Genomic DNA, 26,784 nt, shown 5'->3' on the forward strand with positions numbered 1-26,784 from the left:
ATTATCCTGTCCTCTGTCTGAAACAGGTAGAAACAGAGGTCATGCTGCCTTGGTTAATGGTGGTAGCTCCAGCCTTCTGCCCCCAGAAGTGTCACTTAAACAGGTTTTCCATTCCCAGGCCGCTGGATCAGGAGTGTGACTTTTTCATCTTGGTCTGTTTCCAGTCCGCAGCTCCCTTCCCCTCTTTCTTCACCCTCATTTTGGGTTCTGATAGAGCAGGGCAAAAGGTCTCGATATAAAGGGAGGCCATCTGAGCCAGGAAAACATACACTGTGTTGAAGCCTGTGGTCTGCAGAGTCCCACCTCTGGTTTAGTATTCAAATGGCTGCAATTTACTTATTATTCCTGGGGTTAGGCATATCCTGTGGGGTTTTGGCTGTGCATCTAGCAGCTACGTAGGCTTAAATTATAACTTGTGTTAACTTCAGTGGGAATACCTTTTGAATTGAAGATGCGCTTGACGTGAACAAATACGTGCCTTTCCAGTAGGGAATGTGAGCACAGCGTCTACCACATTGTAGGCAAGATGAAGCCAAGCCACTTCTAAACACATCTTATTAGTCACAGCAATGTAGGGCTCAGCTGCAAAACTCACTTGATAAGGCAGAAGAATTATCCCTTACTGGCTTCTGTCCGGACCGCCGTCAGTCCCGGGACAGGTTGGTACAGATACAGCATGCAGGAGCTGCTGCTCTGAGCTTCAGCATCAACTACCCAAAGAGCAGAGGACCAGGTCCCCAGCTAGTGTAAATCTGCATAGCTCCGTTAAAACCTGTGGAGAGGCCCTAATTTACAGCGGCTGAACATCTGGGCCCAAGTTCTTTTTCTTTTGATTAGTAGCAGGATTAAATAGAAGTACCCAAAATTATTTATTATAGGTTCTGTGGCAGCATCTCAAAGCCCAATTGTAAATCAGGACACCATTGTGAAAGGGGTTGTGTGAACACATAACAAAAAGACAGTCCCTGCCTAAAGGAACTTATGGCCTAATTAATAATGATATTTAGTGCGCTGATAAGTACAGCTGGACTTGACTGCTTGTTATGGGTCATTTTTAAAGAGGGGAAAAAAAAATGCCCAGGTTGACTTTCACCATTTCTGATGAAAAAGGTACTGGTTAACATCAGTTCCTTGCAAAGAAAAATACAATCTTTTACATCGTACAGATGGAGGGCTAGTGATCAGGAGCACACACTTTTAAAAGACGAGCATAGAATGAGCAATATATTCAGTTTTCAGAAATAAATAGAAAAGAGGCAACTGCAGTGGGAACTGTAGCATGCACCACAGTATGCATGCACTACATAACTCTGCTAGGCTGGTTGAGGGTAAATGAACAAGGTAGCCTTAGTGTAAACTAGCAAATTAGTTTTACATTTTAGTGTCAACTCCATTTTATTAACGTTATCTGTGAAGACTAGTGAGTTCCAGGAAGCCTAGAAAGAAGCCAAGAATGGACGTGCTCTAGAGGACGCTTTGCAACAGATAGCTCCTCTGTGATCTTTTTTTTTTTTTTTAATGTTTTCTGTTTTAAAATCACCATCTCTAGTTTATGATTCTATTCGCGTACACAAAATTGCATTGAAAGAACATTAAAGTCTTAGCACCTAGTGACAAATCAAGGAAATACATAGTTAAGGATATTATGAGACGTATAAACGAATCCAAATGCTTAACCGGCGGAAAATTCAGACACATCTTCTCATCCTGAAGAGCGTCCTCGGTGGTTGTAGGGGTTTACCAGGATGCACTGTTCAATCGCTGCTTCTTGAGGCGAGGGCTTATTTGCCTGCTGGGACAAGCTTACATTCTGTTTTCATGGGACTGTAAAAGCAAACTGAAAAGCCTGGCAAAATGCACCGTGTTCGGTGCTGTGTTAAACCCTATACCGCTTAGCACCTTCCTTACTGTGGCATCTCCACATTCTCACTTGGTGCCTCATTATAAAGGAGCCTTTTATTGCTTTCGGCCTGGGATACTCACAGCGTGGGTACCTGGGGTGTTCTCTCAGCTGAGCATCTCCTTAGATATGGGAACAGCACTGAGGTTTTTTGAAACTTTTTTAGCCTGGTAAGAGTAGAGCGCACATATCTAAAGACACATTTTTTTCCTCTTTGTGGTGATTTCCTCATTTTTTTTTCAGCTAATATCTACTATCTTTGTTTATTTTATCTATGTAAACCACCTCTCTAAATGGTATGTGTGTCATTCAGCACATCTGGTGCCTACCAGGAGGATGTTGCAGCCGTTGCCGTGACACTTACAGACAGGAGTATAGCTACATAGGTAAAACACAGAGTAAAGGCATCTTTAGCCTTGTAAACAAGTTTTTGTGTTGTATCTGAATAAACTCTTGTAGCCAGCTCAGACCAGATGGCAGTCTTCCATTAGATCACAATAAAAATTGATGGGAAGCCCAGATGTATTAATGATATACCGATCCTTTCATGCTGCGGGTCTAAGGAAAAATGGTGTTTTTCTTCCAGTGAGACTTGTGTTTGTCATACCTGTTCAAACAGGCATGGTGGTAGGTTTGATGAAACTGAACATGCTGAAAAATTAAAACATCATAAAAAGCATTTAATGAAGTTGATACTTTACAAATGCTAATTTCCCGGTCAAATTAAATTCCAATTTTCTAACAGTAAAAGCACCAGATACAAATGTCTTATTTTGCCATTAAAAAAGAAATTTTTGAGTGTCTGCTCTGTTCATATAAAAAACAGTCTCCACATAATTGAAAAAATTTAAAAATATATGTAAACTCTTGTCTGCTATATTGTATATAATTTTACCCTGAAATATATATTTGTGTAGAGTCATAAATCTCTAGAAAGAAGTAGGGATTATGATAGACATCCTGACACAGCCAATATAATTAAAACTAAAGCAAATGCAACACTGAAATAGAGAATGAACAAAAACTACAAGATTATGCTTCATAGTTTGCAAAGAAAGGGTCTATACTAGCACTCAAGTGCATTTTTTAGAGAAGTCTGTCATTATCAAGAGGAAAAAGAAGTTTTTACGTCAATTATGTGTGTGAAATAATCACTGCAAAATATATGTTGCTCTTTTTTTCCCAGAGATGCCATGCTGCCTAACAAATGTATATGAAAGTTGAAAAATTTTATGTTAGTGCCTAGAGAGATTAGTGTGGGCACGCACCATAAATCAAGTAAATAAATAAATCTGAGCAAGCAGTGTTTGAATATTTGGACTGAAATACTGCTGACACTGTCACTGAAAGCTCTGCAATGGGGAGAGTCTCAAACATCTTCCCTACCTGATGCTGTAGCCTGTAGCCGTCCTTCCCCTGCCTCCCTCTTTTTGCAGTACTCATTCCCCCTTAAAACTTGTCTGAATTGGGACCCTTGGTCAGGAACTGGGACTCTCTTACCCTCCTGTATATTTTAGGTGCATAATAATAATTAAAAATCTCAGTCTGGGTTGTTGCTCAGGACCTTAGGACATGCATGAACAATTGCCTGTAAAAGGGGAAGGGAGGGTGGGTGACAGGCACAGTGTGCTGCTCCAGGGGGGAAGGTGGTGGGTGGTGGGCTTAGAGGGCAGCCTGTGTAACCCCTCGCTGCACGTCCTGCATCCCGTGCCCCCACCAGGGGCAGCTCACCTGCTCCTCTGCCCACCCCTTCTTCCCCACCAGTGTGGGCAGCAAGCAAACTTCACCTCCCCCTTTGCTTCTCTGGCCGTCTTGCAGGGCGACGGAAAACTCCCAGCCTTTCTTTTTTCTGTGGCTCTTCATCAGGCTCTTCCTCCCCTTTGAACCTCTGCCCTTTCCCTGCTCTCGTTTTTCCTTGCCAGAGACGTAGGTAGAGTTTTGCGCTTTGATGCGGAGCTCTGCATAAACCTAGGTCACTGCGCACTGGATAAGACATGCCAAGTCTTCTCCTGCTGCAGTTCCCCACACGTGAAGACCAGGTGGTCTTCCCTGGCACTGGGCAAGACAGGCACAATAGTTGTTGTTGGAACAGGTTCCCCAGGGAAGCTGTGGATGCCCCATCCCTGGAAGTGTTCAAGGCCAGGCTGGATGGGGCTTTGAGCAGCCTGGTCTAGTGGGAGGTGTCCCTGCCCATGGCAGGGGGTTGGGACTAGATGATCTTTAAGGTCCCTTCCAACTCGAACCATTCTATGATTCTCTATGTCCTCAGCATGCCTAGCATTATGGACATGCAGTTCCTGGAAAGGGTTTGGTGATGCTTTTATAATGTCAAGTCCTGTATGTGTTAAAAAGCCCCTCTGGTGAGCTAACTCAGTCTAAAACACAGGTAATGCGCTTATTTAGTAATCAGCAAATTAGCCTATGTAGTCGGTAAATGTTGAGGCCCAAACTGCTGATAAGATGATTTGCTTTCAGGTGTTTTCTCAATATTGTGCTCAGCATCAAGTATAAATTGAATAGAGTGACCTTTTGATACTGAGTCAAATTGACTGCATTTCCAAAGATTCTGTGGTTTCAATTACCATAAATTTTTGATATTGGGTCTACCACCAGTGCATGGATTCCAGCACAGCAAAGTCTTGTCATTGGTCCCCTTAACACAGTCAACAGCACGATAGCTTGCTCTCAGATGATTTTTCGGTTTGTCTTTTCCCCAGAATCAAAGATTACTACCATAGAGGGGAAGGATGCAGTTTACACAAATGAAATTGGAATGGCTTGCAAAACGTGAATGAATTTTGGTCAGAAGATGTAAAACAGGTTACAGGTTGCTAGCTGGATACTCAGTTTGTGCGACGAATAAATCAATTAGTGGCTCTTCAGTTTATTAGAAACTTAATTGCCAGGCTGTAATGGAAACTTCTGAACTGCAACAACTCGTTAGAAGCAATAAAAAAAGTGACTTTGTGGTAGAAGAATATTTAGTAGGCTCTTTTAAACTGACATGTTTAGCTTAGAGCAGAAAAGAAAGATTTTTCCCCTGAAAAGATAGTCCATCTCACAGGAGCTATGGCGGCATTACTTCAGGTGATCGAGGGCAAAATCTTAAAGAAAACCCTCTTTGCAAATGGCCCGTGCCTTAGTTTTGCGTTGTGATGCTTTAATCACAGATACTTGACAGAAGTTTTATGATGTCAGGTAAGCACGTCTCCCTTTCAGAGAGAAAGTAACCTGAGTTCAGCTACCAAGATTAAACACGAGAACTTTTGGAGACAAGAAATATACACCATGTTGAGTGTATGGATAATAATAAATATTGTTACTTTTATGTTGTTGTACCCTGGAGAAGGGATGGGGGAAGTAGACGCTGCAGATGCTCCCGTCCCGTTCAGCATGCGGACCTGGCGCAGATCCTTCTTGCGGTGCCGTAGTGTCCCTGGGAGTGATGCTTGGAGTTCGTGCCCCACCAGGGAAACAGTTCTGGAAGTTAAGCATTGCAGTACCTGCATTGTGTATAATTACACTATTTATTTAACATTGTTTGGGGGGAGAGTCGGGTGGCAGAACGTATTGCTTCAGGTCCATACAATATCTCCAGAAATCCAGCTGGAGTGAAGCTTTTACATAAATATGGGGATGTGGTCAGTCCTACAGATGAGATCTATACATGGTGCATATATATATGGGCAGTGGGACTGCAGAAATCAAAAGGCAAGCTCTGGGTTCAAGTGGTCTTTGCCTACAGGTGCATGCGAGGAGTATGAGTATAGCCGTCTCCTTCAAGAAGAAGAGAAGATCTTCTGTTTCATTCCCATACCCTAAAGGCATTTGCACAGGGGTGGTGATAATTAATCCCTACATTTCTACTACATATAAAGAAACCTGGCTGTAATTTTCTCCTAGTGGGACTCCATTTTGTTTTTAAAGATAATTGATAGCTCTGGACTTAAGCATTTCAATTATGGGAGTGTCTCTTGGGGACCAGACTAACAGACCTTGGAAAAACGTTCTAATGCAAATGCATCATGTGGATTTTTACTGTAAGACAGCGCAGGACGCCTAAGGATTTGCAAAGCAGTTGAATAGTGAAATAAAAGCTGAAATACTTCTCAAAACATATAATGGCATGGGACAGGTTGTGAGCAGGCAGGGTGGAACAAGTGGTTCTCCACTTGGACCACTGATTCCTGTTCGGCCCTGGGTGAAGATACTGCCGGGTATGGCCAGCTCTAAGTCGAGGAGAAGGAGATGCCTGCCTTGGACAGCACATTGAGAAGGCAGCAAAATCGCCGTGACAGCACTGTCTGTGCTGGTGCCGTAGGAGGTTGGCTCCTTCTGCTCCAGAAGAGGGAAAACTCGGGCTGTAATTCTTCCCTTTCACCGTCCCTGAGCTCAGCTCTCATTTTTCACTGGCAGGAGCAGGAAGACCAGCCTGCAGCCTAATCCCTTCCCTCCCCCTGCCTTCCCCGTGCTTCTGCCCAGCTTGCGGCTCCTTGTCCTCGGGTCCCAAAGCTTGGTTTGTGGGGCCAGGGCTGAGATACCGTCTGCCCCTACTCCTGCAGGATTGCTGAGGGGAGGTGCTCAGGGCTGGGGTGGTGTTGGTGAGCCTCTACGTCCCTGTGAAAAGGGGCAAATCTGTACCCCCCATTTTGCCTAGCAGCGTGAATCCTAAGGACGTTCTTATTCCAAAATGTGTCATTAAGGAATTAAATCCTGTTGGAAGTCCCAGATGTGCTCACAAGTCATTTTTGTGCTTTTGAAAGTAGTGCCATAATATATTAATATTTTTAGATCACTTGGATATTTTCAGCTGGAGGAAAATCTTTTATTTTCTTTGTTAATTGTGCTATGACTAGCTCTTAGGCTACTGAGGAGAAATGAGTCGATATGTTGAAATGGTGATCCCTCGTGAGTTGAGGTGTACACCTGGCTGCTCTGAATTGCTTACCGAGCTGGGCTGCTGGAGCGGTGACAGCTTCTACCAGCTGCGGATCTGTCCCAAAGTTTCCTGGGCTTTTTATGAAGACGTGGCAAGCTGCCACTGCTCCCAGCTCCTCTGGGATGTGGATTAATACTGCAGTTTAGACCCTGATCTTTCAGTATGAATCACAAGGGGCCCTGCACTGTTCAAACTATCAGGAAAGAAACTTCAGAGCATCATCATTCATTAGCTGATTTTGCTCCTTGAGATACAGTAAGCAAAAGTTGTGCATGTAATAATCGCAAATGAAAGGCGAAGGGGAATCCACGAGACGGAAGATGTTGGAGATACTATTAACATTTGGAAAAGATGTTGTAAATGGTGGGCTTGACCCTTTTCTGGAGTGAATCAGCATACCCGTGCTGACTGCGGGAGAGCTACAGAAGAGTCCTGACTCAGGACATCTGCACACAGGCTTCAAGGTTTTCAAGAAAGGACTGGTGATGGTAATGATGGTGGTTTTAAAATTTTGCATGATCTTTTAAAGGAAGAAAATGCTAAGGAAAAATCACAACATTGCTCAATATATGCACCCTAAAGGGAAGGAAGTGAAAGACAAGGTGCCCAAGTCTCCATTACAGCTCAGTCGTTGGCCTCCGTAGCAGGATTGCCAACAAGTGACAGGTATTACAGACATAAAAAGCTAACCACAAGGTGAACCCGGCTCCATCAATAGGCAGAATAAGCAAAAGAGAAGGAATTATCAGGGGTAGAGGATTTAAATACCTTTGTGTGGGTAAATTATCAGCTCATTTCGTATAGCTTTTCACTGGCCAAAGAGAGAATATCTCTGGAGACATTTTACTGAAGGCAGAAACCCAATTAGAATGAGATTGTTACACAACTAATAAAGTATTTTCAGACAGAGAATTATTTTTAGTGCTGTAGAAATATTAAAGCATTAGAGCAAAACACGCAAAAGCAGAGAAGAGCACAGTTGGAAACTTTTCATGGTCTTTAGGCACCTCGATCACTCATTTTTGAGGATCGGTTGGTGTTCTGGCAGTTTACAGCACTAGCCAGCTTTCCCTGTTGCATTTGCCCATGCGCAGTGACACCAATGCCAAATCTTATTTCTTTTCAGAGCTAATGCCATTCTGGATATGCTAGAAACTTATTACTGTCAGAAACGTGGAAGTGCATGTATTCAGTGACATACTCTGTTTCCTTGCCTCCTTCAGCTGGGTGAAAATTTACAGGGGTCAAAAAACCTCTGGCCCCAATGTCTTTATGTTAAACTAACAACCCAAGGATGTTAAGGAGTATATGCAGTGTGGCTGGAAAATGATGCATAACTGCTTCTGCATTAAAAAGACCCATTAATTAGCAAGATGCAGTAATTATGAATTGTTTTCGTAAGTGTTTAATAATTACATGTGTTTGCCGTGTGGTTTTATGTTTGAGATTATCCTCCACCCTTTTTCTTACACACTGTAGTTCATTTAGGTTGTCTAAATACTTAGGGTCTCCTCCTTTAGACAGAAGCAAACCCTGTCAGTGTGACCCTGCTTGGAAGTTAGGGACATGGCGGAGAGAGTTCCTGAGAGCACACAGCGTTTCCTCTGACCTCGGTGGAGATCGAAGGTGTTCAGCTCCTCCCGATTCACCGAGCCAGTGCGATGTGCAGTTGGGTGCCAGTCTGAAACATGAACTTCTGCGGTGACAGTGCTGAAACCGTGAAAGAGCCTGCATTTGGCCATGGCATTGCTTCTCCCCAGTGCTGTCAACACCAAGACTCAGGTTGCGATAGCAAAGCAGAAAGCTGCTGCTTCAGTGATTATTGCTCAGACGTTGATGTACCCGACCATCTCTCCCTCTGCACCTCCCCTCAGACCCGTTTCTGCTGTATCTAATAATTGTGTTTCTTTATAAACAGTAATTTAGGACAATTAGGAGCAATAGCATAGTTAAACCCTTAAAAGGTTATCTTGCAATGTCATTTTCTTGACTAATGTGTTCCTGCTGCCATGTCGTTTGTGAATAGACATGTGTTAGCCAGCTAGTGTGCTTCATCTGTGCTGACTTTGATTTATTTGCTCTGTAAATTGGGACTGAAGCAATAATGGAAAGTGACATTAATTGTTTAACAGAGTCCTCTTTGTCACATCCTGTGCTTTCTCTGGGGTGTTTGAATGTTGAAACTTGTACAAAACTAATTGAAATTGCTGTGATGAGGACCAGTGTCCACTCAACTTTCTGTTCTTGAATGTCAGTGCACTTGAATGTCTGTTTAAAGCATGAGAGCTCAGCAGCTAACAGCAAATATCAGGGTTTCTTCTGGCATGCTATTATTAAAGAAGGCATTCCCCGTTAGAAATAGTAACACTTCCAGCTTTGTTGTCAGCTTTATAAGCTGCAAAGCTCAGTACGGAGGGGAGGGCGGTGGTGCTCCCCACAAGCTAGACTTGCTGGAGAAGTTCCCAGTGCGGAGCTGTGGTCAGGCAGCTGGACCCCCCCACAGCCACCCCAGAGCTGAGGGATGGCCCTCGCCACCATTCATCCCACTGCTTGCAAGGGGTTTGAAACACCGTTGGAAAAAAAGTCAGCACTTCGTGACATCGTAAAGCGTTTTTTCACCTCATAACACCTTTTTCATACTTTCCTAGAAGTGACACCGTAATTTTCCTCTTCGCCTCTCAAAAAGTGGCTGTGAGAAGCTGCACTTGGAACACAGTTTTAGTTGCAAGGTGGCTTCCCTCTGCTTATTTCCATCCTCTGCACACTGAATTATCATGGCACTGTGCATGTGTCTGCTTGGTATGGTGGAAATCACCAGATACCAGGACTTAGACTCTTTTTCTCAGTGGCCAAGCCTCTTTTAGCCTTTTCAGTAAATACTTCTCCTTAGCATTATCTTTGCCTGAGTGTTTATTTGTTTCTTGGGGATGATGCTGTAAGCACCCAAACAGTCTGTGCTCTGCCCGTAGCTTTCTAGCTCGAAGACAGAGCTTTTCTGTAAGAAGCCGTGAGGTGTGATTTGGCAGAGAAGCCTGGCAGGAGCAATTATCTGTGTGGTTTATGAGCATCTCTGTTCGGAGTCTGGTAGATACACTATTACTGAAGAAAGTCATGCTGAGGGGATACCCAGATTCATTTGCTTTTTTTTTTATTTTCTGAGGTGTTACTTGGCCGTGTTTTGTTGTTGACTTTTTTAACATATTTTTTTTTTTCAAATGGAGAGCTTTTGCTTGTTTTACTGCTGTATTCCTTGCTAGTTTACTTTTAAACGATGAGATTTGAACTCAGATGAAATCTCTTCACAGTGTGAACCTGGAGCATGGTGAACCATTCTGAAGCTGCTGGAAAAACTCACAATTTGATATCCCTGGAATCAGTGAAAGGCTTTTCATTTATTTTAATAGCACTAGGATCAGCTTAGGAATCCTAGATAATTGATCTGTCAAGATCAATTTCCAATCTTTCTGAAAAATAAATATAATGATTTTTACACAATTCTATTATTGAGAACTCGCAGTACTCCAAAAATCTGTACCTTAATATACAGTAGGGACTATATTTCATTAGAAAATCAGAAGGCATTTAAATTTACTCAATTTGACAAAAAGAAGTCCTGTTGCTGAAATAAGATATCTAATATAAATTAACATTACAGCCACATCTGATTAGGAATTAATCTACTTTTTATAATTGCAGTCAGAATTAGATAAATGCATACAATAGTCGCATTGAGCACTCAAACGACATAACTCAAAAGGACAATTTCAAAGGCAACCTGCCTAATACATTTCTTTAAAAGAAATCCCATCTACAACATGAGTCCTGATGGCTAGTCTAATGTCCAGATGCTCAGGAATGAGAAGGGGTTTGCTTGGTTTTGGAGCAAGGATTTCCTGAAGTACGGAAGGGAAAACCTTTCTTTCTTACACCAGGCCGCGTAAGTGAACAAGGATTTCCACATTTCACTGGTGATTCATTTTGGTCTTCTGATTAGCTGTCTTACTCTCTGATTCTTGTAATTTTGTCAGGTCAATTAGCTGATGTTCAACGTTGAAAAGAGAAAGGAAGAGACAGCCTGGGCTGACACCATCATTAGGTGTCAGCAGCTTAGACACATCCTGTAATACAATCCCTGGGTGATTACTTCTCATTGTTAATGCTGGAAAAAAAAAAAAGAATTGTTTAAGAAAAGTAAACTAGAGCAATATAGTGCGAGTACGAAGAGATTTCTCTTGAACCCAGAGATGGATAATTTCATTGCACTTAATTACATCTTCCAAGACACTGCTGCAGGGTACTGTTTCACGGGCTGGTTTAACTGTGTTTTGACTGCTTTTTCACATACAGAGGCATCATTTTGTTCCTTATCTCTTCTCACCTGGTTGCCCTTTTTGTTTTGTCCCCTCCCACAGAAGATAGATGAAGAGAGCGAGGCAAACTTGCTAGCCGTTCTCACTGAAACACTGGACAGCATCCCTGTGGATGAGGATGGATTGCCTTCATTTGATGCACTGACAGATGGAGATGTGACCAACGAAAATGCCGCTAGCCCTTCCCCAATGCCCGACGGCACCCCTCCAACTCAGGAGGCAGAAGAGCCGTCTCTAGTAAGAACCCTTCCTACTGTTTAACAGGAATTGGATGTGCCTCTGGCTACCCGCTGCATGGGTATGATGTAGTCACAGTAAGGTCTGGACTTTTCATTTAGAGTGGAAAGGAACATCAAGTAAAGAACTGAAAATTAAGCGGGGGAAAAAAACACCAAATAGGATGACTAATAAGGCAATCTATTAAAAAGTGTGTTGAAGAGATTGTTTTTGAGATTCTAGTGCTAATGGCTGACATGTTTGCTTGTCATTCTGTTCAAATAAGTCAGGGTAAGGGGTTTTAATTCATATTTCATTTCTTGGGGCTCTTTTTGTGTGTACGTTTAGACATCACTTTTGGTGATCTGTAAAGAAGGGCCTATTGAGTCTGGCAGGATGCGGGGCTAATTTTGTGCCTTTAACATTGATCTGACCAGTAAGGACCAGCTTAGTGCTAATCAGGGCAAAACTGAACCTTGGGTGAGGATGTGGGTGAAACCTTATATGCATTTTACTCAGTAAAACCAGTTTGAGATGTGATTCTGTTTCTGCTGAAAGCCCCTTATCACTGGCTTCTGCGGAAGCAGAGCCAGATACCTGCATCTTGACGCTGTATCCATTAGTCCGTTAAAGTTAACGTCTCTGTTTAGATCAGAGGCCTCTTCTGTCAAACAGATTGCCAAGAATTTCATTTTGCCATGGATTCAGAAATCCAAGACCCCTGTAATTTCTGCCTGCCCCACAGTATACTGCAGTAAAAGGAGCAGAAATACGCTGCCAAGCCGGAAGAAAATGAAATCTGTTTGCTCTGGGGAATATCAAGCCTTTCTTTCAGTTTTATTGTCCTTTGCTTGCTGGAATTGATATAGCTAACTTTAAGTAACTATGCAAAAATGTAGATAAGTCATTTTAATCCGTACAGATGCATAACTTTATTCTTTTCCTTCCACCTCCCTTTCCCTGATGTGTTTGTAGCTTAAGAAGCTCTTGCTGGCTCCAGCCAACACTCAGCTAAATTACAATGAATGCAGTGGTCTCAGCACACAAAACCATGCAAACACTAATCACAGGATCAGAACAAGCCCTGTGGTTGTTAAGGTACAAACTTAATCTTTGTAATAAAGAAAAAAAAAAGACAGAAAAAGTGTAACAAGGTCTTTTGTGCTTTCAGCAACCAAGCAAGCGGTAGATCTATATGTATTGTATTAATCTGCCTACTATCTTGCAACTCCTTTAAAAAAATAAAAAAGTGAACAGATTATAGACTGGGTTTCAGACAATCACCTGAGCGCCTTTATGCTCTGAATATTTCATTTATGCTTTTTCTCTTGGCAGAGTTCAGTTGTAGTCCCACCGTCTGTTACTTTATTGATACACAGAGTAGTAGGGGGTACGATAAAATTTGCTGATGGGCTGGTGTTGTTTATGAGTGACTCCAGGATGCGGGACTGCCATTTTACCAGCTGTCTGAGCTAAGAAAAATGACGCTGGATTCTTGGCAAAAGATGTATATCAGCCATTAATTGGATAGAATGGGGGCTCTGACATAATTCTGTTAGCAGGCAGTATTAAACAATGTTTGTCTTGCCGTTCACTGTAACTGAAAACAGAGCGTTTAGGGGTACTTAAGAGAGTTGTGAATACTGGGCTCAAGCAATCAGCAGCAAATTAAGGTTTAAACCAGCTTATTTTTTTGTTCTCAGTAAAGGCGCTGTAGGGTCTTGTTAGTTACATGTTGCTGAGTAGGAACATTGAAATGTAGGAGAAATGAAATAAAAAGCTGCATAAATGTCATTTAGGAATTTTAAATGTAATTTTCTTTCCTTGTTCTGCAAACAATTATTCACAGCTCATAGATCTAGTACGCTTAGACTGAACACTTCATTGAAAATCTCATCTCTTCAGAAAACCTATATCCATTCTGATAAGGTTCAGCTCACTAATTTTAGCATTTTTTATTTTATTTTATTTTATTATGTCCTGTTTTTAAGACTGAGAATTCATGGAGCAATAAAGCGAAGAGCATTTGTCAACAGCAAAAGCCTCAAAGACGTCCCTGCTCTGAACTTCTCAAATATCTGACTACGAATGATGACCCTCCTCAGACCAAACCAGCAGAGAACAGGAACAGCAGCAAAGAGAAATGCACCTCCAAAAGGAAGCCCCATCTGCAGTCTCAGACAAATCATCTGCAAGGTAGGTGTGGGCCCGCAGAACACAGCTTTGGTACCAGCAGTAGCGCAGGGAAGCTGAAATACTGCAGTTGCGAATACCCTCAATACCTCTTCTGTTCTTTGGATTAGTATTGTAAATCCGGCATCTCTTCTGTGTAGGGAGAATTTTAAAACAGTATAATGAAGTTAGAATTAGTTAGCTAGATTTAGCTTTTAAACAGTTTTAATTCCGTCTCTGTTGCCCACAGCCTCAGAAAAAGAATCTCAGGAAAAAGATTTACCAAATAACACATGTTAATCTACCAAGCTAGCTGGAAATACTTACTCACACAGAGTACTCTACCACTAAGAAATCATTATACCCCTAAACAAGCTGGGCAGGCCGGTTCATTAGTGAGCTTTCTTTTTTGCTAGCGTAAAACTGAAGGCATTGTTAACCTGCCACGTAGTCCTTAAGAGACAATAAATAGTACTCTCACTGCTACAGAGAAAGCAATAAATGTGTCATTCCTGTTAAAGCTGGAATGCCGGTTTGTAATTTTATTTTGTAAATAGTTGAAAGTTTAGCTGCCATCCTGATCTTTCTCTCTCTTTCTAGATTCTTTATGGACAAAACTAAACACTTGTGTTGACTTTTAGTATCCCCCGCTGCATAAAGAACTGGTCTGTATTACAAGTAGCTTCTACTGACAGTGATGCAAGAACTTAAAGCCCCCTCTCTTGCTTTCTTTCCCCCTCTTCCCTGCCTGTTTTCCCAAGATAAAGGAAGGCTGTAAAAGCTTACAAGCCCAAAGGGAGCTTTTTTTAAAGTTGCTGTTACTTTAAAATACATCTACATACATATATTGGCCTGGCATCTAGAAGACCAGGTGCCTATCTCAATCACATCACTGCAAATTCTGGATGATTCCACTGAAGTCGATGGAAGTTATCTGCTGCAACAGAGATCAGGATATGACCCTAAATGTGTTGCTCTGGTATTTTTAAAGCAACAATTGTAAACTGTATGTTTTTTCTTCTTTTTCCCTCCCCCTTCCTGCGTTTCCAGCCCCCGTCAAATTTGATTTTTCACTCTTCACTAGCAAGTATAAGCAAACTTAATAAAAATAATCTTCCCTTCCCGACACTAAATACCCTTCTCGCAGCTGTACATTCAGACACCCTAAGTATAGTTTTCCTCATTGTGGTCTCAAATTCTCTGAACGATGTTTCTTGTAAGAAAGAAATCCAACTGCCCCTAGAGCTTCTTGGGTGCCAACTGCCACTCCTTCTGGATGGCTTCAGCAGTCTGCTTCACAGCAAAATCCAGGCTGAACTGTACGTGTAAAACCTGGGTCTCTCACTGCAATGGTACTGAAACAGAGACCTGACAGAAGTTACAGCGGGCTTTATTAACGCTGTTGGGTGTTAAAGCAATCCGTGGTAAGGTTTATAATGTATAACATGCTATATGCACATGTACGTTATACACATATGCGCACACACACATATAAATACAGATTATAATATCTTCCTATTCGTCTCAGAAATGCATTTTTCCCCAGCCGAGGCAATTGTGTTGATTGAGTACAAAGAAGCAGGGCATGTTGTGTTGTGGGAACTGCGTGGAAGGAGAGGTTAGGAAAGTCTGAAGGGACATATAGCTAACTTAGCAGTGTCTAACAGATAACTGTGACTTTGGTGGCACTGCAGGTGAAGTTGCAGGCAGAGAGAAATTATTCTCCTCTTTAATTCCTGCAGTTTAATTTACAGGCTTCTGAAATGTTGTTTTTTCAGCAAATTTGCCTCATACACCAATATATGACTTCAATATCAATGGATTTGCATATAATACAAATACAGGAATATAATGCTTTCAGCTTGGACAGTCAATTCATGCAGAATCAACCTTGCAAATTTAACTGATATTTGCAGACCTGCAGTCATTTGTTCATACATTTTTTCAAAAGTACAAGAAAATTGGCTCCTTCTGTTTTAAGAAATAACCAAGGTCTGATATTTTCTTTCAAAGTTAGGGAAAGCTCACAAAGGAGAAGTCAAACAGTATTTTCCTTTAGGGTTACTGTTGCAAACATATTGCAAACCCACGGGAATGTCCACAAACCCATTCATGCCAAAGATCATCTGTGGTTTTGCATTGAAATTTGCCCATGAGGAAACTTAGTTCTTTTGAACCTGAATGTTTTCAATTTACAGGGACAAGCAACTTCATGTGAACCCTTTTTAATAAGAAAAAAACACACCACAGTAGACCTTGAAACTCTAATAAACAGGCACCATGGAAAATAATAGCGTCTTGGCTAAATATTTGCACTATCAATAGTTGTATGTGAGGACGAATCCTTTGCAGGAATACTGTTTGGTCAAGCCCTTGCCTAGTAATAAGAAAACCGATGGGTGTTTTGGTATGGGAATTTCTCAGTGGGAGAGCTCAGTGATGTCTGCCTAAAATGAATACATACGAGTGTGAGATAACGCCTTGGTTCTGTGCCCATCTCTGGCAGATTCGCACTCTGCTTCAGTACTTCAGAATTTTATATATATATTCTGGTGTGGGACTATTCTGTGGGACTGAGAGCTAGAATGAGACTTATTAGAGGTTTAAATAGCTCTTACACATCTAACTTCCTTAGAAAGCCTAAATTGGATAAGAGTATATAGATTTTTATCCTCTAAAAAAAGTAGAAGCGTTTGTATAAAACTTTATTCCAGAGCCTTACTGTGAGGTCTGGGTTTTTTAAGCCAGTTTCCCCTCTAGGTAGCCACTGGCAAACATTAGTATCCCTAGATGGATATAAAATGCACACAAAGAAGTGTCGGTTGCATTCAGTCTTACCACGCCTGGTTTTATGCACAAATCAGTGGCACTGCTGGATCAGACAAATAACTCATTGAGGTGCATCTTCTCACTCCGGTGGTGACTTCTGAGGAAGGTGAACCCGAGGTGAACACCTGAGCTTCCATTTCTAACTTTCATATGGGGAGGAGGAGAAACAATATGCAGCTCTTGAGAATTGAGTTAATTTTTAAAAAAATGTAATATTGCTTCAGGAATGCTCTAGAGCTTATAAAAGTAATCAATTTGCATATAAAATCCTTTAATGTTGATGGGAGCTCCAAGCCTGGGATGAATACGAAATACGCAGTAGTGACACTCTGGACAAAAGATCTGCAGTGCAGGAGTGTTCAAGGGGAACATTTTGTCTTAAGTAATTAATTTGCAGAACAGATCCCCTGCTGTTGTTCTTAGTACAATGCTCTCTGTGTTTAAACATCAGTCTAACTTCTGAAAAGTAAAATTTGCAAGTAATATTATTTTTAATTTTAAAACATTTTACTGTCAATTAAAGGAATCTAGTTGTATTACAATACCCTAGCTCTTGGATTGCTTTGGGAAAATACAAGTTTGCGTGAATAAAACTGACAAAGACTTGTATATTTATAGCTAGAGCTTTGAGCTTTGCGTATGTTGGGATTGTAGTGCTGAGAGCTTCAACCCCATTTTTAACCATCTGTGACTATGTCCGTGGCTTGTCATAGTTTGGAGGATAATTTGCAGAAATTTGGACTATAACTGGTTGGACTCTGGCCTCATAGAAACAACCTATTCTCAGTGCTATATATAAAATTGTATATCGTAGAAGTAAAATTAACTGAATATTCATAACGTTCTGTTACTTCATAGTTATTCTGCTGCTTCTGTTTCCAAATAAAACGTGAACTGTAGTCTAAATTAACTCTAAGAGAAATAACATTTTCACAGTGTATCCTGTAGAGTTCTTCATTGATTTTTAACATGTACCACTCTTCTGCTGAAAGGTTCTTGGCATTTGGGTTGTGTACTGTATTTCAGAGGTACAGTAATTGATGTAAATCATTGCTGAAATTTAGGTGCCCTTTTGGTACCAGTAATAAAGAATCAGGAGGAGTTTCCTTATTTATCTATCTAAGACACACTGAAATGGCTCTTGAACTATTAGAGTTCAGCACCGACTGACATGGGATTCCAGCATCAAAATAAAAAGAAATCTTTTTAGTATACTTTATGGAGTGTTTCAATATTCCATAATTGTTTTCTTTTTCCCTTTAGCCAAACCAACAAGTTTATCACTTCCATTGACACCCGAGTCACCAAAGTAAGTACTAAAAAGTGCAAACATTTATAAAAGGGAGGGGGGTTCAATAGATTTTGGCTACAGCAACTCCATTTCAGCTTGTTTTTATAAATGTGCCCTGTCTTCCAGTGATCCCAAGGGTTCCCCATTTGAGAACAAGACTATTGAACAAACCTTAAGTGTGGAACTCTCTGGAACTGCAGGTGAGAAATGGGGAGTGCTGGCTCTTCCTTTAAGCATGGCTTGTGTGTGTGTTTGTTCATTTTAATATACCACATGTACACTGAGATCTCACAGAGGTCTCCAGTAGATTAACTTCAGTGCAGTTTAGCATTGACTTTTTATCCAGTTACCTGAGAAGGAACGTGTTTGAAAATACGGCTACAAACCTACACAAGAGAGCATAATTTCTGGGAAAATATGAATGAAACCATTTATCTGTTATACTTCCCCATTTCCCCATAGATTTGTGTACTGCTGAGCACCATCTTTCAAAGACAAACCCCACAGCACAGTGTAATAGATGTTACAGATGGAAAAGTTATGTCATCCAGTCTGTCTCCAGGCCGGTCTAGGGCTCTACGTGACTGCATGTTTCAGTGCTTTGTCAATTCTAGATTAATATGTCACAAATAACAGCTTTCTCCTCTACCACTGAAAAACTATTCCATAGCTTAGAGGTAATTTTTTAAATTGGTATTCATTTTATATTCTTGCTCTCTCTTTATTTCTTCCGTTAGCATGCTTCACACAACCTCCCTTTATCCTCCTCCTCCTTTCAGAACCCTGGTGTTTGTACCTTTTGAAGATTTGTAGATTTTTTTATTATGTGCTGGTTTAGTTCATGCATCACCCATTGCGGTCATTTAATTCAGCTGCTCTTCCTTCTGCTAAAGTAAATTCCTTCAGACTCAGATTTGTTTTATTGCTTTCCTCTGATCTCTGTTTTGCCTCTGTTTTCCTGAAGTGTCCAGAACTGAGCACAAGAGCACACGTTGCGCTCCGCCTGAGCTATTGACAAGACTGTTTTCTTTCTCAGTTGCGTAACATTGGAAAAAAATACACGTACTTGACGTGTGTTCTCTCAGGATAACAGTGGATTGTAAATGGTGTGATCTCTAGTGTTTTGGGGGGCATAGCAAAACGTACCTTCAGGTACCGTAAATCAGCTTGGTGCACCTGAATTCAGTGGCGGCTTTACACAAGAGCAGCCCCAAGCACTAGATCTGTGTATGTACTCTGGGCTTTCACCTCCCTACAGCCATCATTTCACTTTTTCAGAAACTTCTTCATTACTTCAGCATTAAAACATGCGCACTTTCTTCTGCCATGTCTTGAAAACCTGCAGTCTTAGTAATTTCTCTCGTGAGAAAAGGAAGCATCCTTCCAATGCACATCCTTCTTTTTGAAAAACCAACACAAAGTGGGCAAAAGTCACTGTATGCAGCAGGATAATCCCGTTCAGTGCCAGTAGGCCTGAAGCATGGAGAAGCCTTTTTTATCGTTACTGGAGAGCAAATCTGCACAAGGGTGCCCATTTGTAAGCACACTGGTAAGTCAGTGCTTAGTGCTGCCAACTGAGAGGGGCAGATGAGGTGACTACAGCGGAGTGGTACAAGCAGCCGTTGAAATCACTGAAGGGAGCGGTGTTTTCTCCCAGCCAGAAAGTCAGCAGGCTGCTCTTCCCCTCAGCTGACCAGACAGAAACTGGGAGTCGCTCTGACCCCTGGATAGTCCTCTAGTATTCCCTCCATAATGGCAACAGGAATGGTCTTGGTATCACCAAATTCAATCCGCTCCATCAGCTGTGCACAGAGGAGGAAACAAAACAGCTCTGTAGCTGTCCTAGACAATATAACCAGGAGAACTAGCACATTAAAAAATGCATCAGAAGCTGTGAAACAGCAGGACTGGGTGAATATGTGAACAGGAACGTTGTACTATGCAAACAGGACTTTTTTCCCCTCTGGCAGTAAATAGAGTTTAGCTAGAAAACAAACTGATGATAATTAGGAAGAATAAGAGTTGGTGGAGCGGGTGTGACCAGGGAGTTGGATCAGTGTTACCAAGCAGTGTACGTGATGGTGGCTCTTGGACCTCACGTTGCACTTGCTCTTGTCTTCACAATGCCTGGTGAGGAGAGGTTTCAGGAGATTGTATTTCGTGACTTGGTAGCTGTATTAATTTCTGCTTTCACATGCACATATATTTTACTTTTATATTTGTGTATATGTATATAAATCTATAAAAAGATGAGTGGTTGTGCATGTTACTTTTTAAGTCATTTGTATTGCCATAGCGTCTTGTTTCATGCATCTGCTTGTGCTGGAAGCAGACAAGTACATAACAGAAACAATATCGAGTAGTGAAGAACTTTCAGCATATGTGAGTAAATCATGGCAGAATTGGGACCCACTTCAGTAAAAAAAAACACCAACCAAAAAAGAAAGGAAAAAAATAGTGGCAGTAGTGATTAATAATACCTTGGAGTTCTTTAGTGAGACCCTGGCAACTCCAAATTATATCCAGATAACCGCATTGCTCATTGTCCTTATATAGGGCAGTTTGCACTGTACAAGCACTATTTATTATAATTTAAATAGGAGTTGCCTTGATCTCACTGCCGAATTGAAAAGACCATTAGCACTGCTGCTCGCACTATCGAAGCACAAAGTATTTTAATATAAATAGCAGCTCCCTTGATCTCTCTGCTGAAAACAACATTGGTTCCCTCACTGATGAATTAACTATAGAGTAGAAAAATAAATAAATAAAAGCATTTCCCACATGAGCCATCAATCTTCGTCACACGCACATTTTAGATTCATGTATCTAAAGTCAAACTGAAACCATTCTCTTGCCGATGCTATATCTTGCTTTACAATAGATTTGTTAGTAGTTGCGAATGTAACGTTGTCCTCCCTAAAACTGTCAAAACATTGATTTGTCAAATTACAAGGAACAAATATTTTTTTAAAGTGTTTTCGAGCCACGCGTAAGAATTCTTTGAATGCACTTTAAATACATGGCCCATGATAGAGGAATAAGTCTATTGCTATCTAAAAGCCCAACTCCTGCAGCTGATTTCTAGTGCTATTCTAAGGAAAGTGAACCAGAACATCACGATGTGGAGGGAGTCCTGGAAATTTCAGTGTAAGAAGAGTCTCGTTCTGAGTAGAAGGCTCACAAGAGGTCCTTCTCCCTTTCTTTTTTTGCACGGCTAGCTGCATTGCCAACACCTTGCTAAGAGGCCAGGGGCTTGAACCTCTCTAATGTCTTCCAGGAACAGGGGACATTTCTGTGTCACTGGAAGACCTCTTTCCTCTTTGTTACCAGCCAGGCTGAGGGGGCACCTGCAGGCACAGGGACTAGGGGGATGACTCCCCCTCTGGAGGTGGCTGTGTTTCTCTTGGCGATCAAGGGCTCCTCAGTGATTGTCTTAGACTTTCTGCTGACCTTCTAAATGCCACAAGTTAGATGGCGTGGCTCCTAAATGTTTGAAATTCAGCACTCTGTTCTCACGGTGACTTTTTAAACCTTCACTCCTAAATACTCAAATCCATCATGTAAGTGCATGAAGCGAGTTTACACGCTTAAGGCTCAATCAGTAACTGGAAGGCTGTTGCCACCCTCTTACCTACAACAGGTGACTTGGTGAAAAGTCTCTCATTTGCACACAGATCCCTGTAATTTAACTGAGTGTAAAACTCCTCACCAGTCTTTCTTGGATGCAAAATTTGATTTCTCCAAAAAGATGACAGAAAAGGCTATATGAACACAATCAGCCTGAATAGTTATTTGGAATTCATGAGCATCCTTGAGGGTGCTTATACCTTGCTATTTGCCCACCTCTAGATCTGTGTTTCCTCTTAGTTGTCAGAACAAATGCTTAAAATCTATCATACAAGAACTTGTTTGACCTCAGAATGATTCTGGTAAAATGAGACGTGAGATGCAGAGAGTTGTCCGGAGGGAGTAAAATACAGTAAATTATTTGATATTTTCAGGCATCTGTGTTTAGTCTCTGCAGCACTGTCAAGAGGATTAAAATGAATACTCAACAAGCATGTAGTTTTTTATTATATGATGCCTGTTTAATTTTATTATATTTTCCTGGCTTCTGCAATCTTGTGTCATGCAAAGCCTCTTCTGATTCTTTCACTGAATCGAGCTGTTATCTTGTGTTCAGTGTTTTAAGTGGCCTTAAATAATATTTCCCTTGACAATCCATTTTCAAACTTAAAAGGTATAAAAGTATTCATTCTCAAGGCCTCTCAAAAGCCCAGCGCACATGTAGGAGGGTTCTGGGGCTGCATTCCCCAAAAGACACTAATTCTCAGCCCCCTCAAAGCACAACAAACGTCATCAAACATTTAAATGCTAACAGTTACAGTAGAGTTTTAGAAAGATCGGTGTCTATGTAAAGCAGCATTGGAAATCAGTCCTAAAAAGTCAAGATGTCATGTTCTATGCAAAGGCATTCCCCTAATTTCTGCTTATCAACCTAGCTGAGCTAAATGAGTTACTAAGGGATTTTTTTAGTGAAGTTTTGGAATGTATCAAAAGTTTCCCAGGGACTTTCTCGGAATAAGTTGCTCGGCCGAGGTGGCAGAGTCGGCACACATGCAAACACCTTTTGTTGCACAAGCACAGAGAGGACGGTGCTGCTTTGGCAGCAGTGCTGGCAATTGATGTACGCTGTTTTCAAGCACAAGATCGCCGAGTGAGTTCATAGTATATAGACGGAGCAAGGCAAAGTGCAAACGTACCATTTACCGAAGCCATTCAATTAAAGAAAAGTCCCTACAAAGAAAATGGTTTTATAGCATGTCATGAAAAAATACTTGCCTTTTACTTTAAAAAGAAGAAAGACTGTTTAAGGGGGATGATTGTAGAGTATGTACCGCTTCTAACAGATTTGCTGTGCAGAAGTACATAAGTGTGAGTGATGTAGAGGTACTTGTTTATTATAGAGCACATTTCAATGCAGTAATCATAAATATTGCTAAGGTTGTGCTCTGTTGAAATATGACCTACATACTCTTGATTGTTTGTGTTACGTGATTTGTCTGACACCCATTACATTCTGGGTAATGGCAGCCATTTGTTGCTGTGCACAGCAGGCTCTTTTGACAAAAGAAAATAGGCAGCAATAAAAAAGCTATAGTCTGAATTACATTCTGCACAGCGCTGCACTGCTGAGAGTTTGTGCAAGTGTGTTAACAATGCTCTGAACTGCCTCTTGTCAGCCTTCAGCCCGTAATGGCCATCTGTCCTTCCATAAATCTGTCAAAACCTGCTAAGTTCAAGAGAGAGCACAGAATATACCTTGTACTGTCAACGCTAAAATGTACACGTTGGCGGAGAAATCGGTGCGTGTGAAATAATCCAATGGTTATAGAATATTGTAACGCCGTTGATGGGGGATCATGGCCCATGGTGAAGATAACCTGGGATTAGTGAAGATGAAGCAAGTGTGCAGTCAGCTGGGTTTCTCAGAGTTCATGGTTTGGAGACTGGTCATAGGACGCGCTGAGGGTGGACTCTGTAGTGGTGACATGAATTCAAAACTTCACTCCCTCCTCCGTCCCCCGATGGAGGTTTGTTCAAAAGTTAAATGAACATTTTCCAACTTTTATCCGTTTCTACTTGCCTGTGCACTTCCTGCTTCTGCTGAAAACCAGGAAAAAAGCCAAAGCGCCACGAGGAAGCCCTTTCTTAGGCTGTCCCCAGCACAGTTCTGCCAGCAAGAGAAGTGCCAGTAAATTTAGCTCAGTCTGTACTTTTGCAAGAGTTTTTTTGGTAGGGCCTTTTTTTTCCCTTCCTCTAAAGATTGTTGGACTCCTTGTAGGGCTTCTGGAAATCATTGTGCCCTGTGTTTATCTTACTTCCTGCCGGGGGTTGCTATAAAGAAGTGGAAATGGAAACAATATTTTATTTTGAAAATTGGATTATCTCTGGGGTTTCTTTGCCTGAAATTCTTAAAATATGCATGTTCATTGTGGAGGGGTTGTATTTCTACTTCATTCCTTCTTTAAAACTACATCCAAGAAATCAGTAACTAACCCCAGAGCCTCTCATGGGCTGTGTCATTTCATGAGTAAAAGTGACAGTTCTACATTTTTTATCTAGAAAACGGTTTTTGCTTACTCAAATCTTTGTTGAATCTGAGCCTGAAGTTTTCATCCAGAAATTATTACTGCAGAATTTTGAAGAGGACTTTTCTCTTTATTTTACCAAAAATTCATTTGGTAGTCAAAAATACTTGTTGGTGGGGAAGCAGACAAGGTGTGAAATAGGTGCTGCTGACTCAAGGGAATTTTTGGGAAGGAAGAAAAAATCGAGGACTCAAATTAAAAGAAATAGTTTAACAATGATGAACTTGCACAAAACTTTTTCATTATTAAATTCAAATTTGAGGCAACTATGGTTTTAGGTGTCATTATCGTTGCCTCAGTTTCCCTGATTTTTGTGGCATTAGGCAAAGTCTTCACGTAGCTGTGGGTAGCTCGTAACCTTTTTTTCCAAACATTCAGACAAAATCAAGCTTCTCTCTCACATCAAGTATTCATGCCTTGGTACTCCCATCTTCGTTTTTTCTGGAACAAATTCATTGCAGCTAATGCAATGGGACTCCCAGTCTCCATTTATGCTCCTTAGGGAGCACTATGCATTGATGGACGCTTTTCCTTCTTTACAGCAAAACACTATAAAACATGTTCCATTTGCATTGATCTGCTGAGCTCTGTTGCATGCTTAAAAATACAAAACAAAACTCTATAGCCATGTTTGAAATACACATTTCCTGTAAGTGTGGCTGCCCTCTCTTTTCATTCTTGCTAAGGAAGTAATGGAAACTCATTGCTTGGGCTAGAAGAAGAAATCTTCAGCAGCATCAGCTTCTGGAGCGCTTAAGGACGGTTTGGATTATCTAGGAAAACTCCCTAATCTCAGTCTAATTTCTTTTATTTTAAGCATATATACTTCTAAATTACATTAGGATCAATGAGACAGAAACAAATTTTTTAAACATAGCATGCTAAGTACCTTCCTGAAGAGTGATTTTTTCCTAAACAGTTGCTGCAGTTTGCTGTTACTCTGCTCTGGTGTCCTGGGTTATCCTTTTGTAAAGCCTGAAGAAATTCCATGATTTCTACAGAAAATATCGAGAGTTATATTCTACCCTTATAAAAATAGTTGGAAGATGCTGTTTCAGTTCCCAGGTTTTACTGGAATGGGCTGTAGTCCTTCCTGCAATTTTGTCTCACCATAATGATATAATCTGTTACTGTTATAATGTGAACAATCCTGGTAGTTAGTGGTATCTTAGTCTTTGAATACTTCTCTGTTTCATTTTGAGTCCCTACTTCATGACTCTCACTAATATTTAGTTCTAAATGCAATGGTTCATTACGATTGCAGTTGTCCTGTTCACTCGTGTTTCAGTTGCAGAACCACATTTCAGGCAAAATGGGTTAGTTATGCTTACAAGAAAGTATTATACATACATTAGCGATGGTTTAATAAGTTAATGAACTGCGGAGACAAAGAGTCATTGCGGTTGAGTTGTGGAGTTGCTGTACTTCCTTGTATTCAAGTAGTTCTGCATCCTACCAAGGTTCCTTTGGTAGCACTCCTTTATTTTTGTTAGGCTTGCTTTTATTCAGGTTTTTGTCTGCTAATTTCTTTAGGTTTTTGACAGTGCCCGTCTTTTGACTTTTGATTTTTGTATCAAAATCTTTTTTATTTTTAACAAAAAAGCCTTTTAGGTTTTATCTCTTGATCTTTTCTATGAAAATCTACAGAGAGAGAGGCGGCTGTCGTGAAGGAAGGGGAGGGGCAGAAATGATGCTGAGGATTAATGGTGATGCATTAGTAGTGTTGCTATTGTCGTTACCAGACCTTTGGTGTCTCACACCCTAAATACTCTAAGTCCCAGTGTTAGTAGTGTTAAAGTGACACAGAATGGGTCTTGCTTTGTATCTGTTCTAAAGAAGCATATGAGCCGCCTTTATAAACGTTGTGTGTGTGTGCTTAAAAATATTGTGTTCCTCCTTTTTTTCCCCTTAGGCCTAACTCCACCTACGACCCCTCCTCATAAAGCCAACCAGGATAATCCTTTTAGGACTTCACCTAAACTGAAGTCATCATGCAAGACTGTTGTACCACCTTCAAAAAAGCCCCGCTATAGTGAGTCTTCTGGTTCTCAAGGAAATAACCCAATCAAGAAGGGTCCAGAACAGTCTGAGCTGTACGCACAGCTTAGCAAGACTACAGTACTGTCCAATGGACATGAGGAGAGAAAGACAAAACGGCCCAGTTTGCGGCTGTTTGGTGACCATGACTACTGTCAATCTGTGAATTCGAAATCGGAAGTACACATTAAAATATCCCAGGAACTTCAGGACTCCAGACAACTAGAATTTAAGGATTCTTCACCTGGGTGGCAGTGTCAGATTTGTTCTTCTTTAGAACAAGACCAGTATTTCAAGAAAGAGACTTTACAGACAAGTAAGCAGGGATCCCTCGGTAATAACAGAAAACAGCTCCAAGACCAGGAAATTCGGGCTGAACTGAATAAGCATTTTGGTCACCCCAGCCAAGCTGTTTTTGATGAAGAAGCAGATAAGACCAGAGAACTAAGGGACAGTGATTACAGTAATGAACAATTCTCCAAACTACCTATGTTTATAAATTCAGGACTAGCAATGGATGGTCTCTTTGATGACAGTGAAGATGAAAGTGATAAACTATGCTACCCTTGGGATGGGACACAAGCCTATTCATTATTTGACGTATCGCCTTCTTGCTCTTCTTTTAACTCTCCATGCAGAGATTCAGTGTCTCCACCCAAATCCTTATTTTCTCAAAGATCCCAAAGGACACGCTCTAGATCAGGGTCCTTTCCTCAACGCAGGTCTTGCTCCCGTTCTCCATATTCCCGATCGAGATCAAGGTCGCCCTGTAGTAGATCCTCTTCAAGGTACAGTACAGCAAATTCATGTATCATCATCGTAGTTAAGAAGGAAAACAGCAAAAACATAAAGCAACTTAAAGGAAAGAAAGAAAA

The 26,784-nt window shown here is 41.1% G+C and overlaps 1 protein-coding gene across 3 annotated transcripts in view; it reads left to right on the forward strand.

Moving 5' to 3' along the window:
* PPARGC1A (PPARG coactivator 1 alpha) overlaps positions 1–26,784 on the forward strand; it is a 68,057-nt gene that overhangs the window by 24,357 nt on the left and 16,916 nt on the right. For 2 of the 3 annotated variants that reach the window (XM_054202686.1, XM_054202687.1), the window contains 6 exons: positions 11,252–11,446; positions 12,401–12,523; positions 13,417–13,621; positions 17,690–17,735; positions 17,844–17,917; positions 25,785–26,697. In XM_054202686.1, the coding sequence (XP_054058661.1) occupies positions 11,252–11,446; positions 12,401–12,523; positions 13,417–13,621; positions 17,690–17,735; positions 17,844–17,917; positions 25,785–26,697 (1,556 nt within the window). Of the gene's footprint in view, positions 1–11,251; positions 11,508–12,400; positions 12,524–13,416; positions 13,622–17,689; positions 17,736–17,843; positions 17,918–25,784; positions 26,698–26,784 lie in introns of those variants that run through there. The other variant, XM_054202689.1, reaches the window with a different exon arrangement.

Source organism: Rissa tridactyla, chromosome 5, assembly GCF_028500815.1.
Source record: "Rissa tridactyla isolate bRisTri1 chromosome 5, bRisTri1.patW.cur.20221130, whole genome shotgun sequence".
Classification (NCBI taxonomy): Eukaryota; Metazoa; Chordata; class Aves; order Charadriiformes; family Laridae; genus Rissa; species Rissa tridactyla.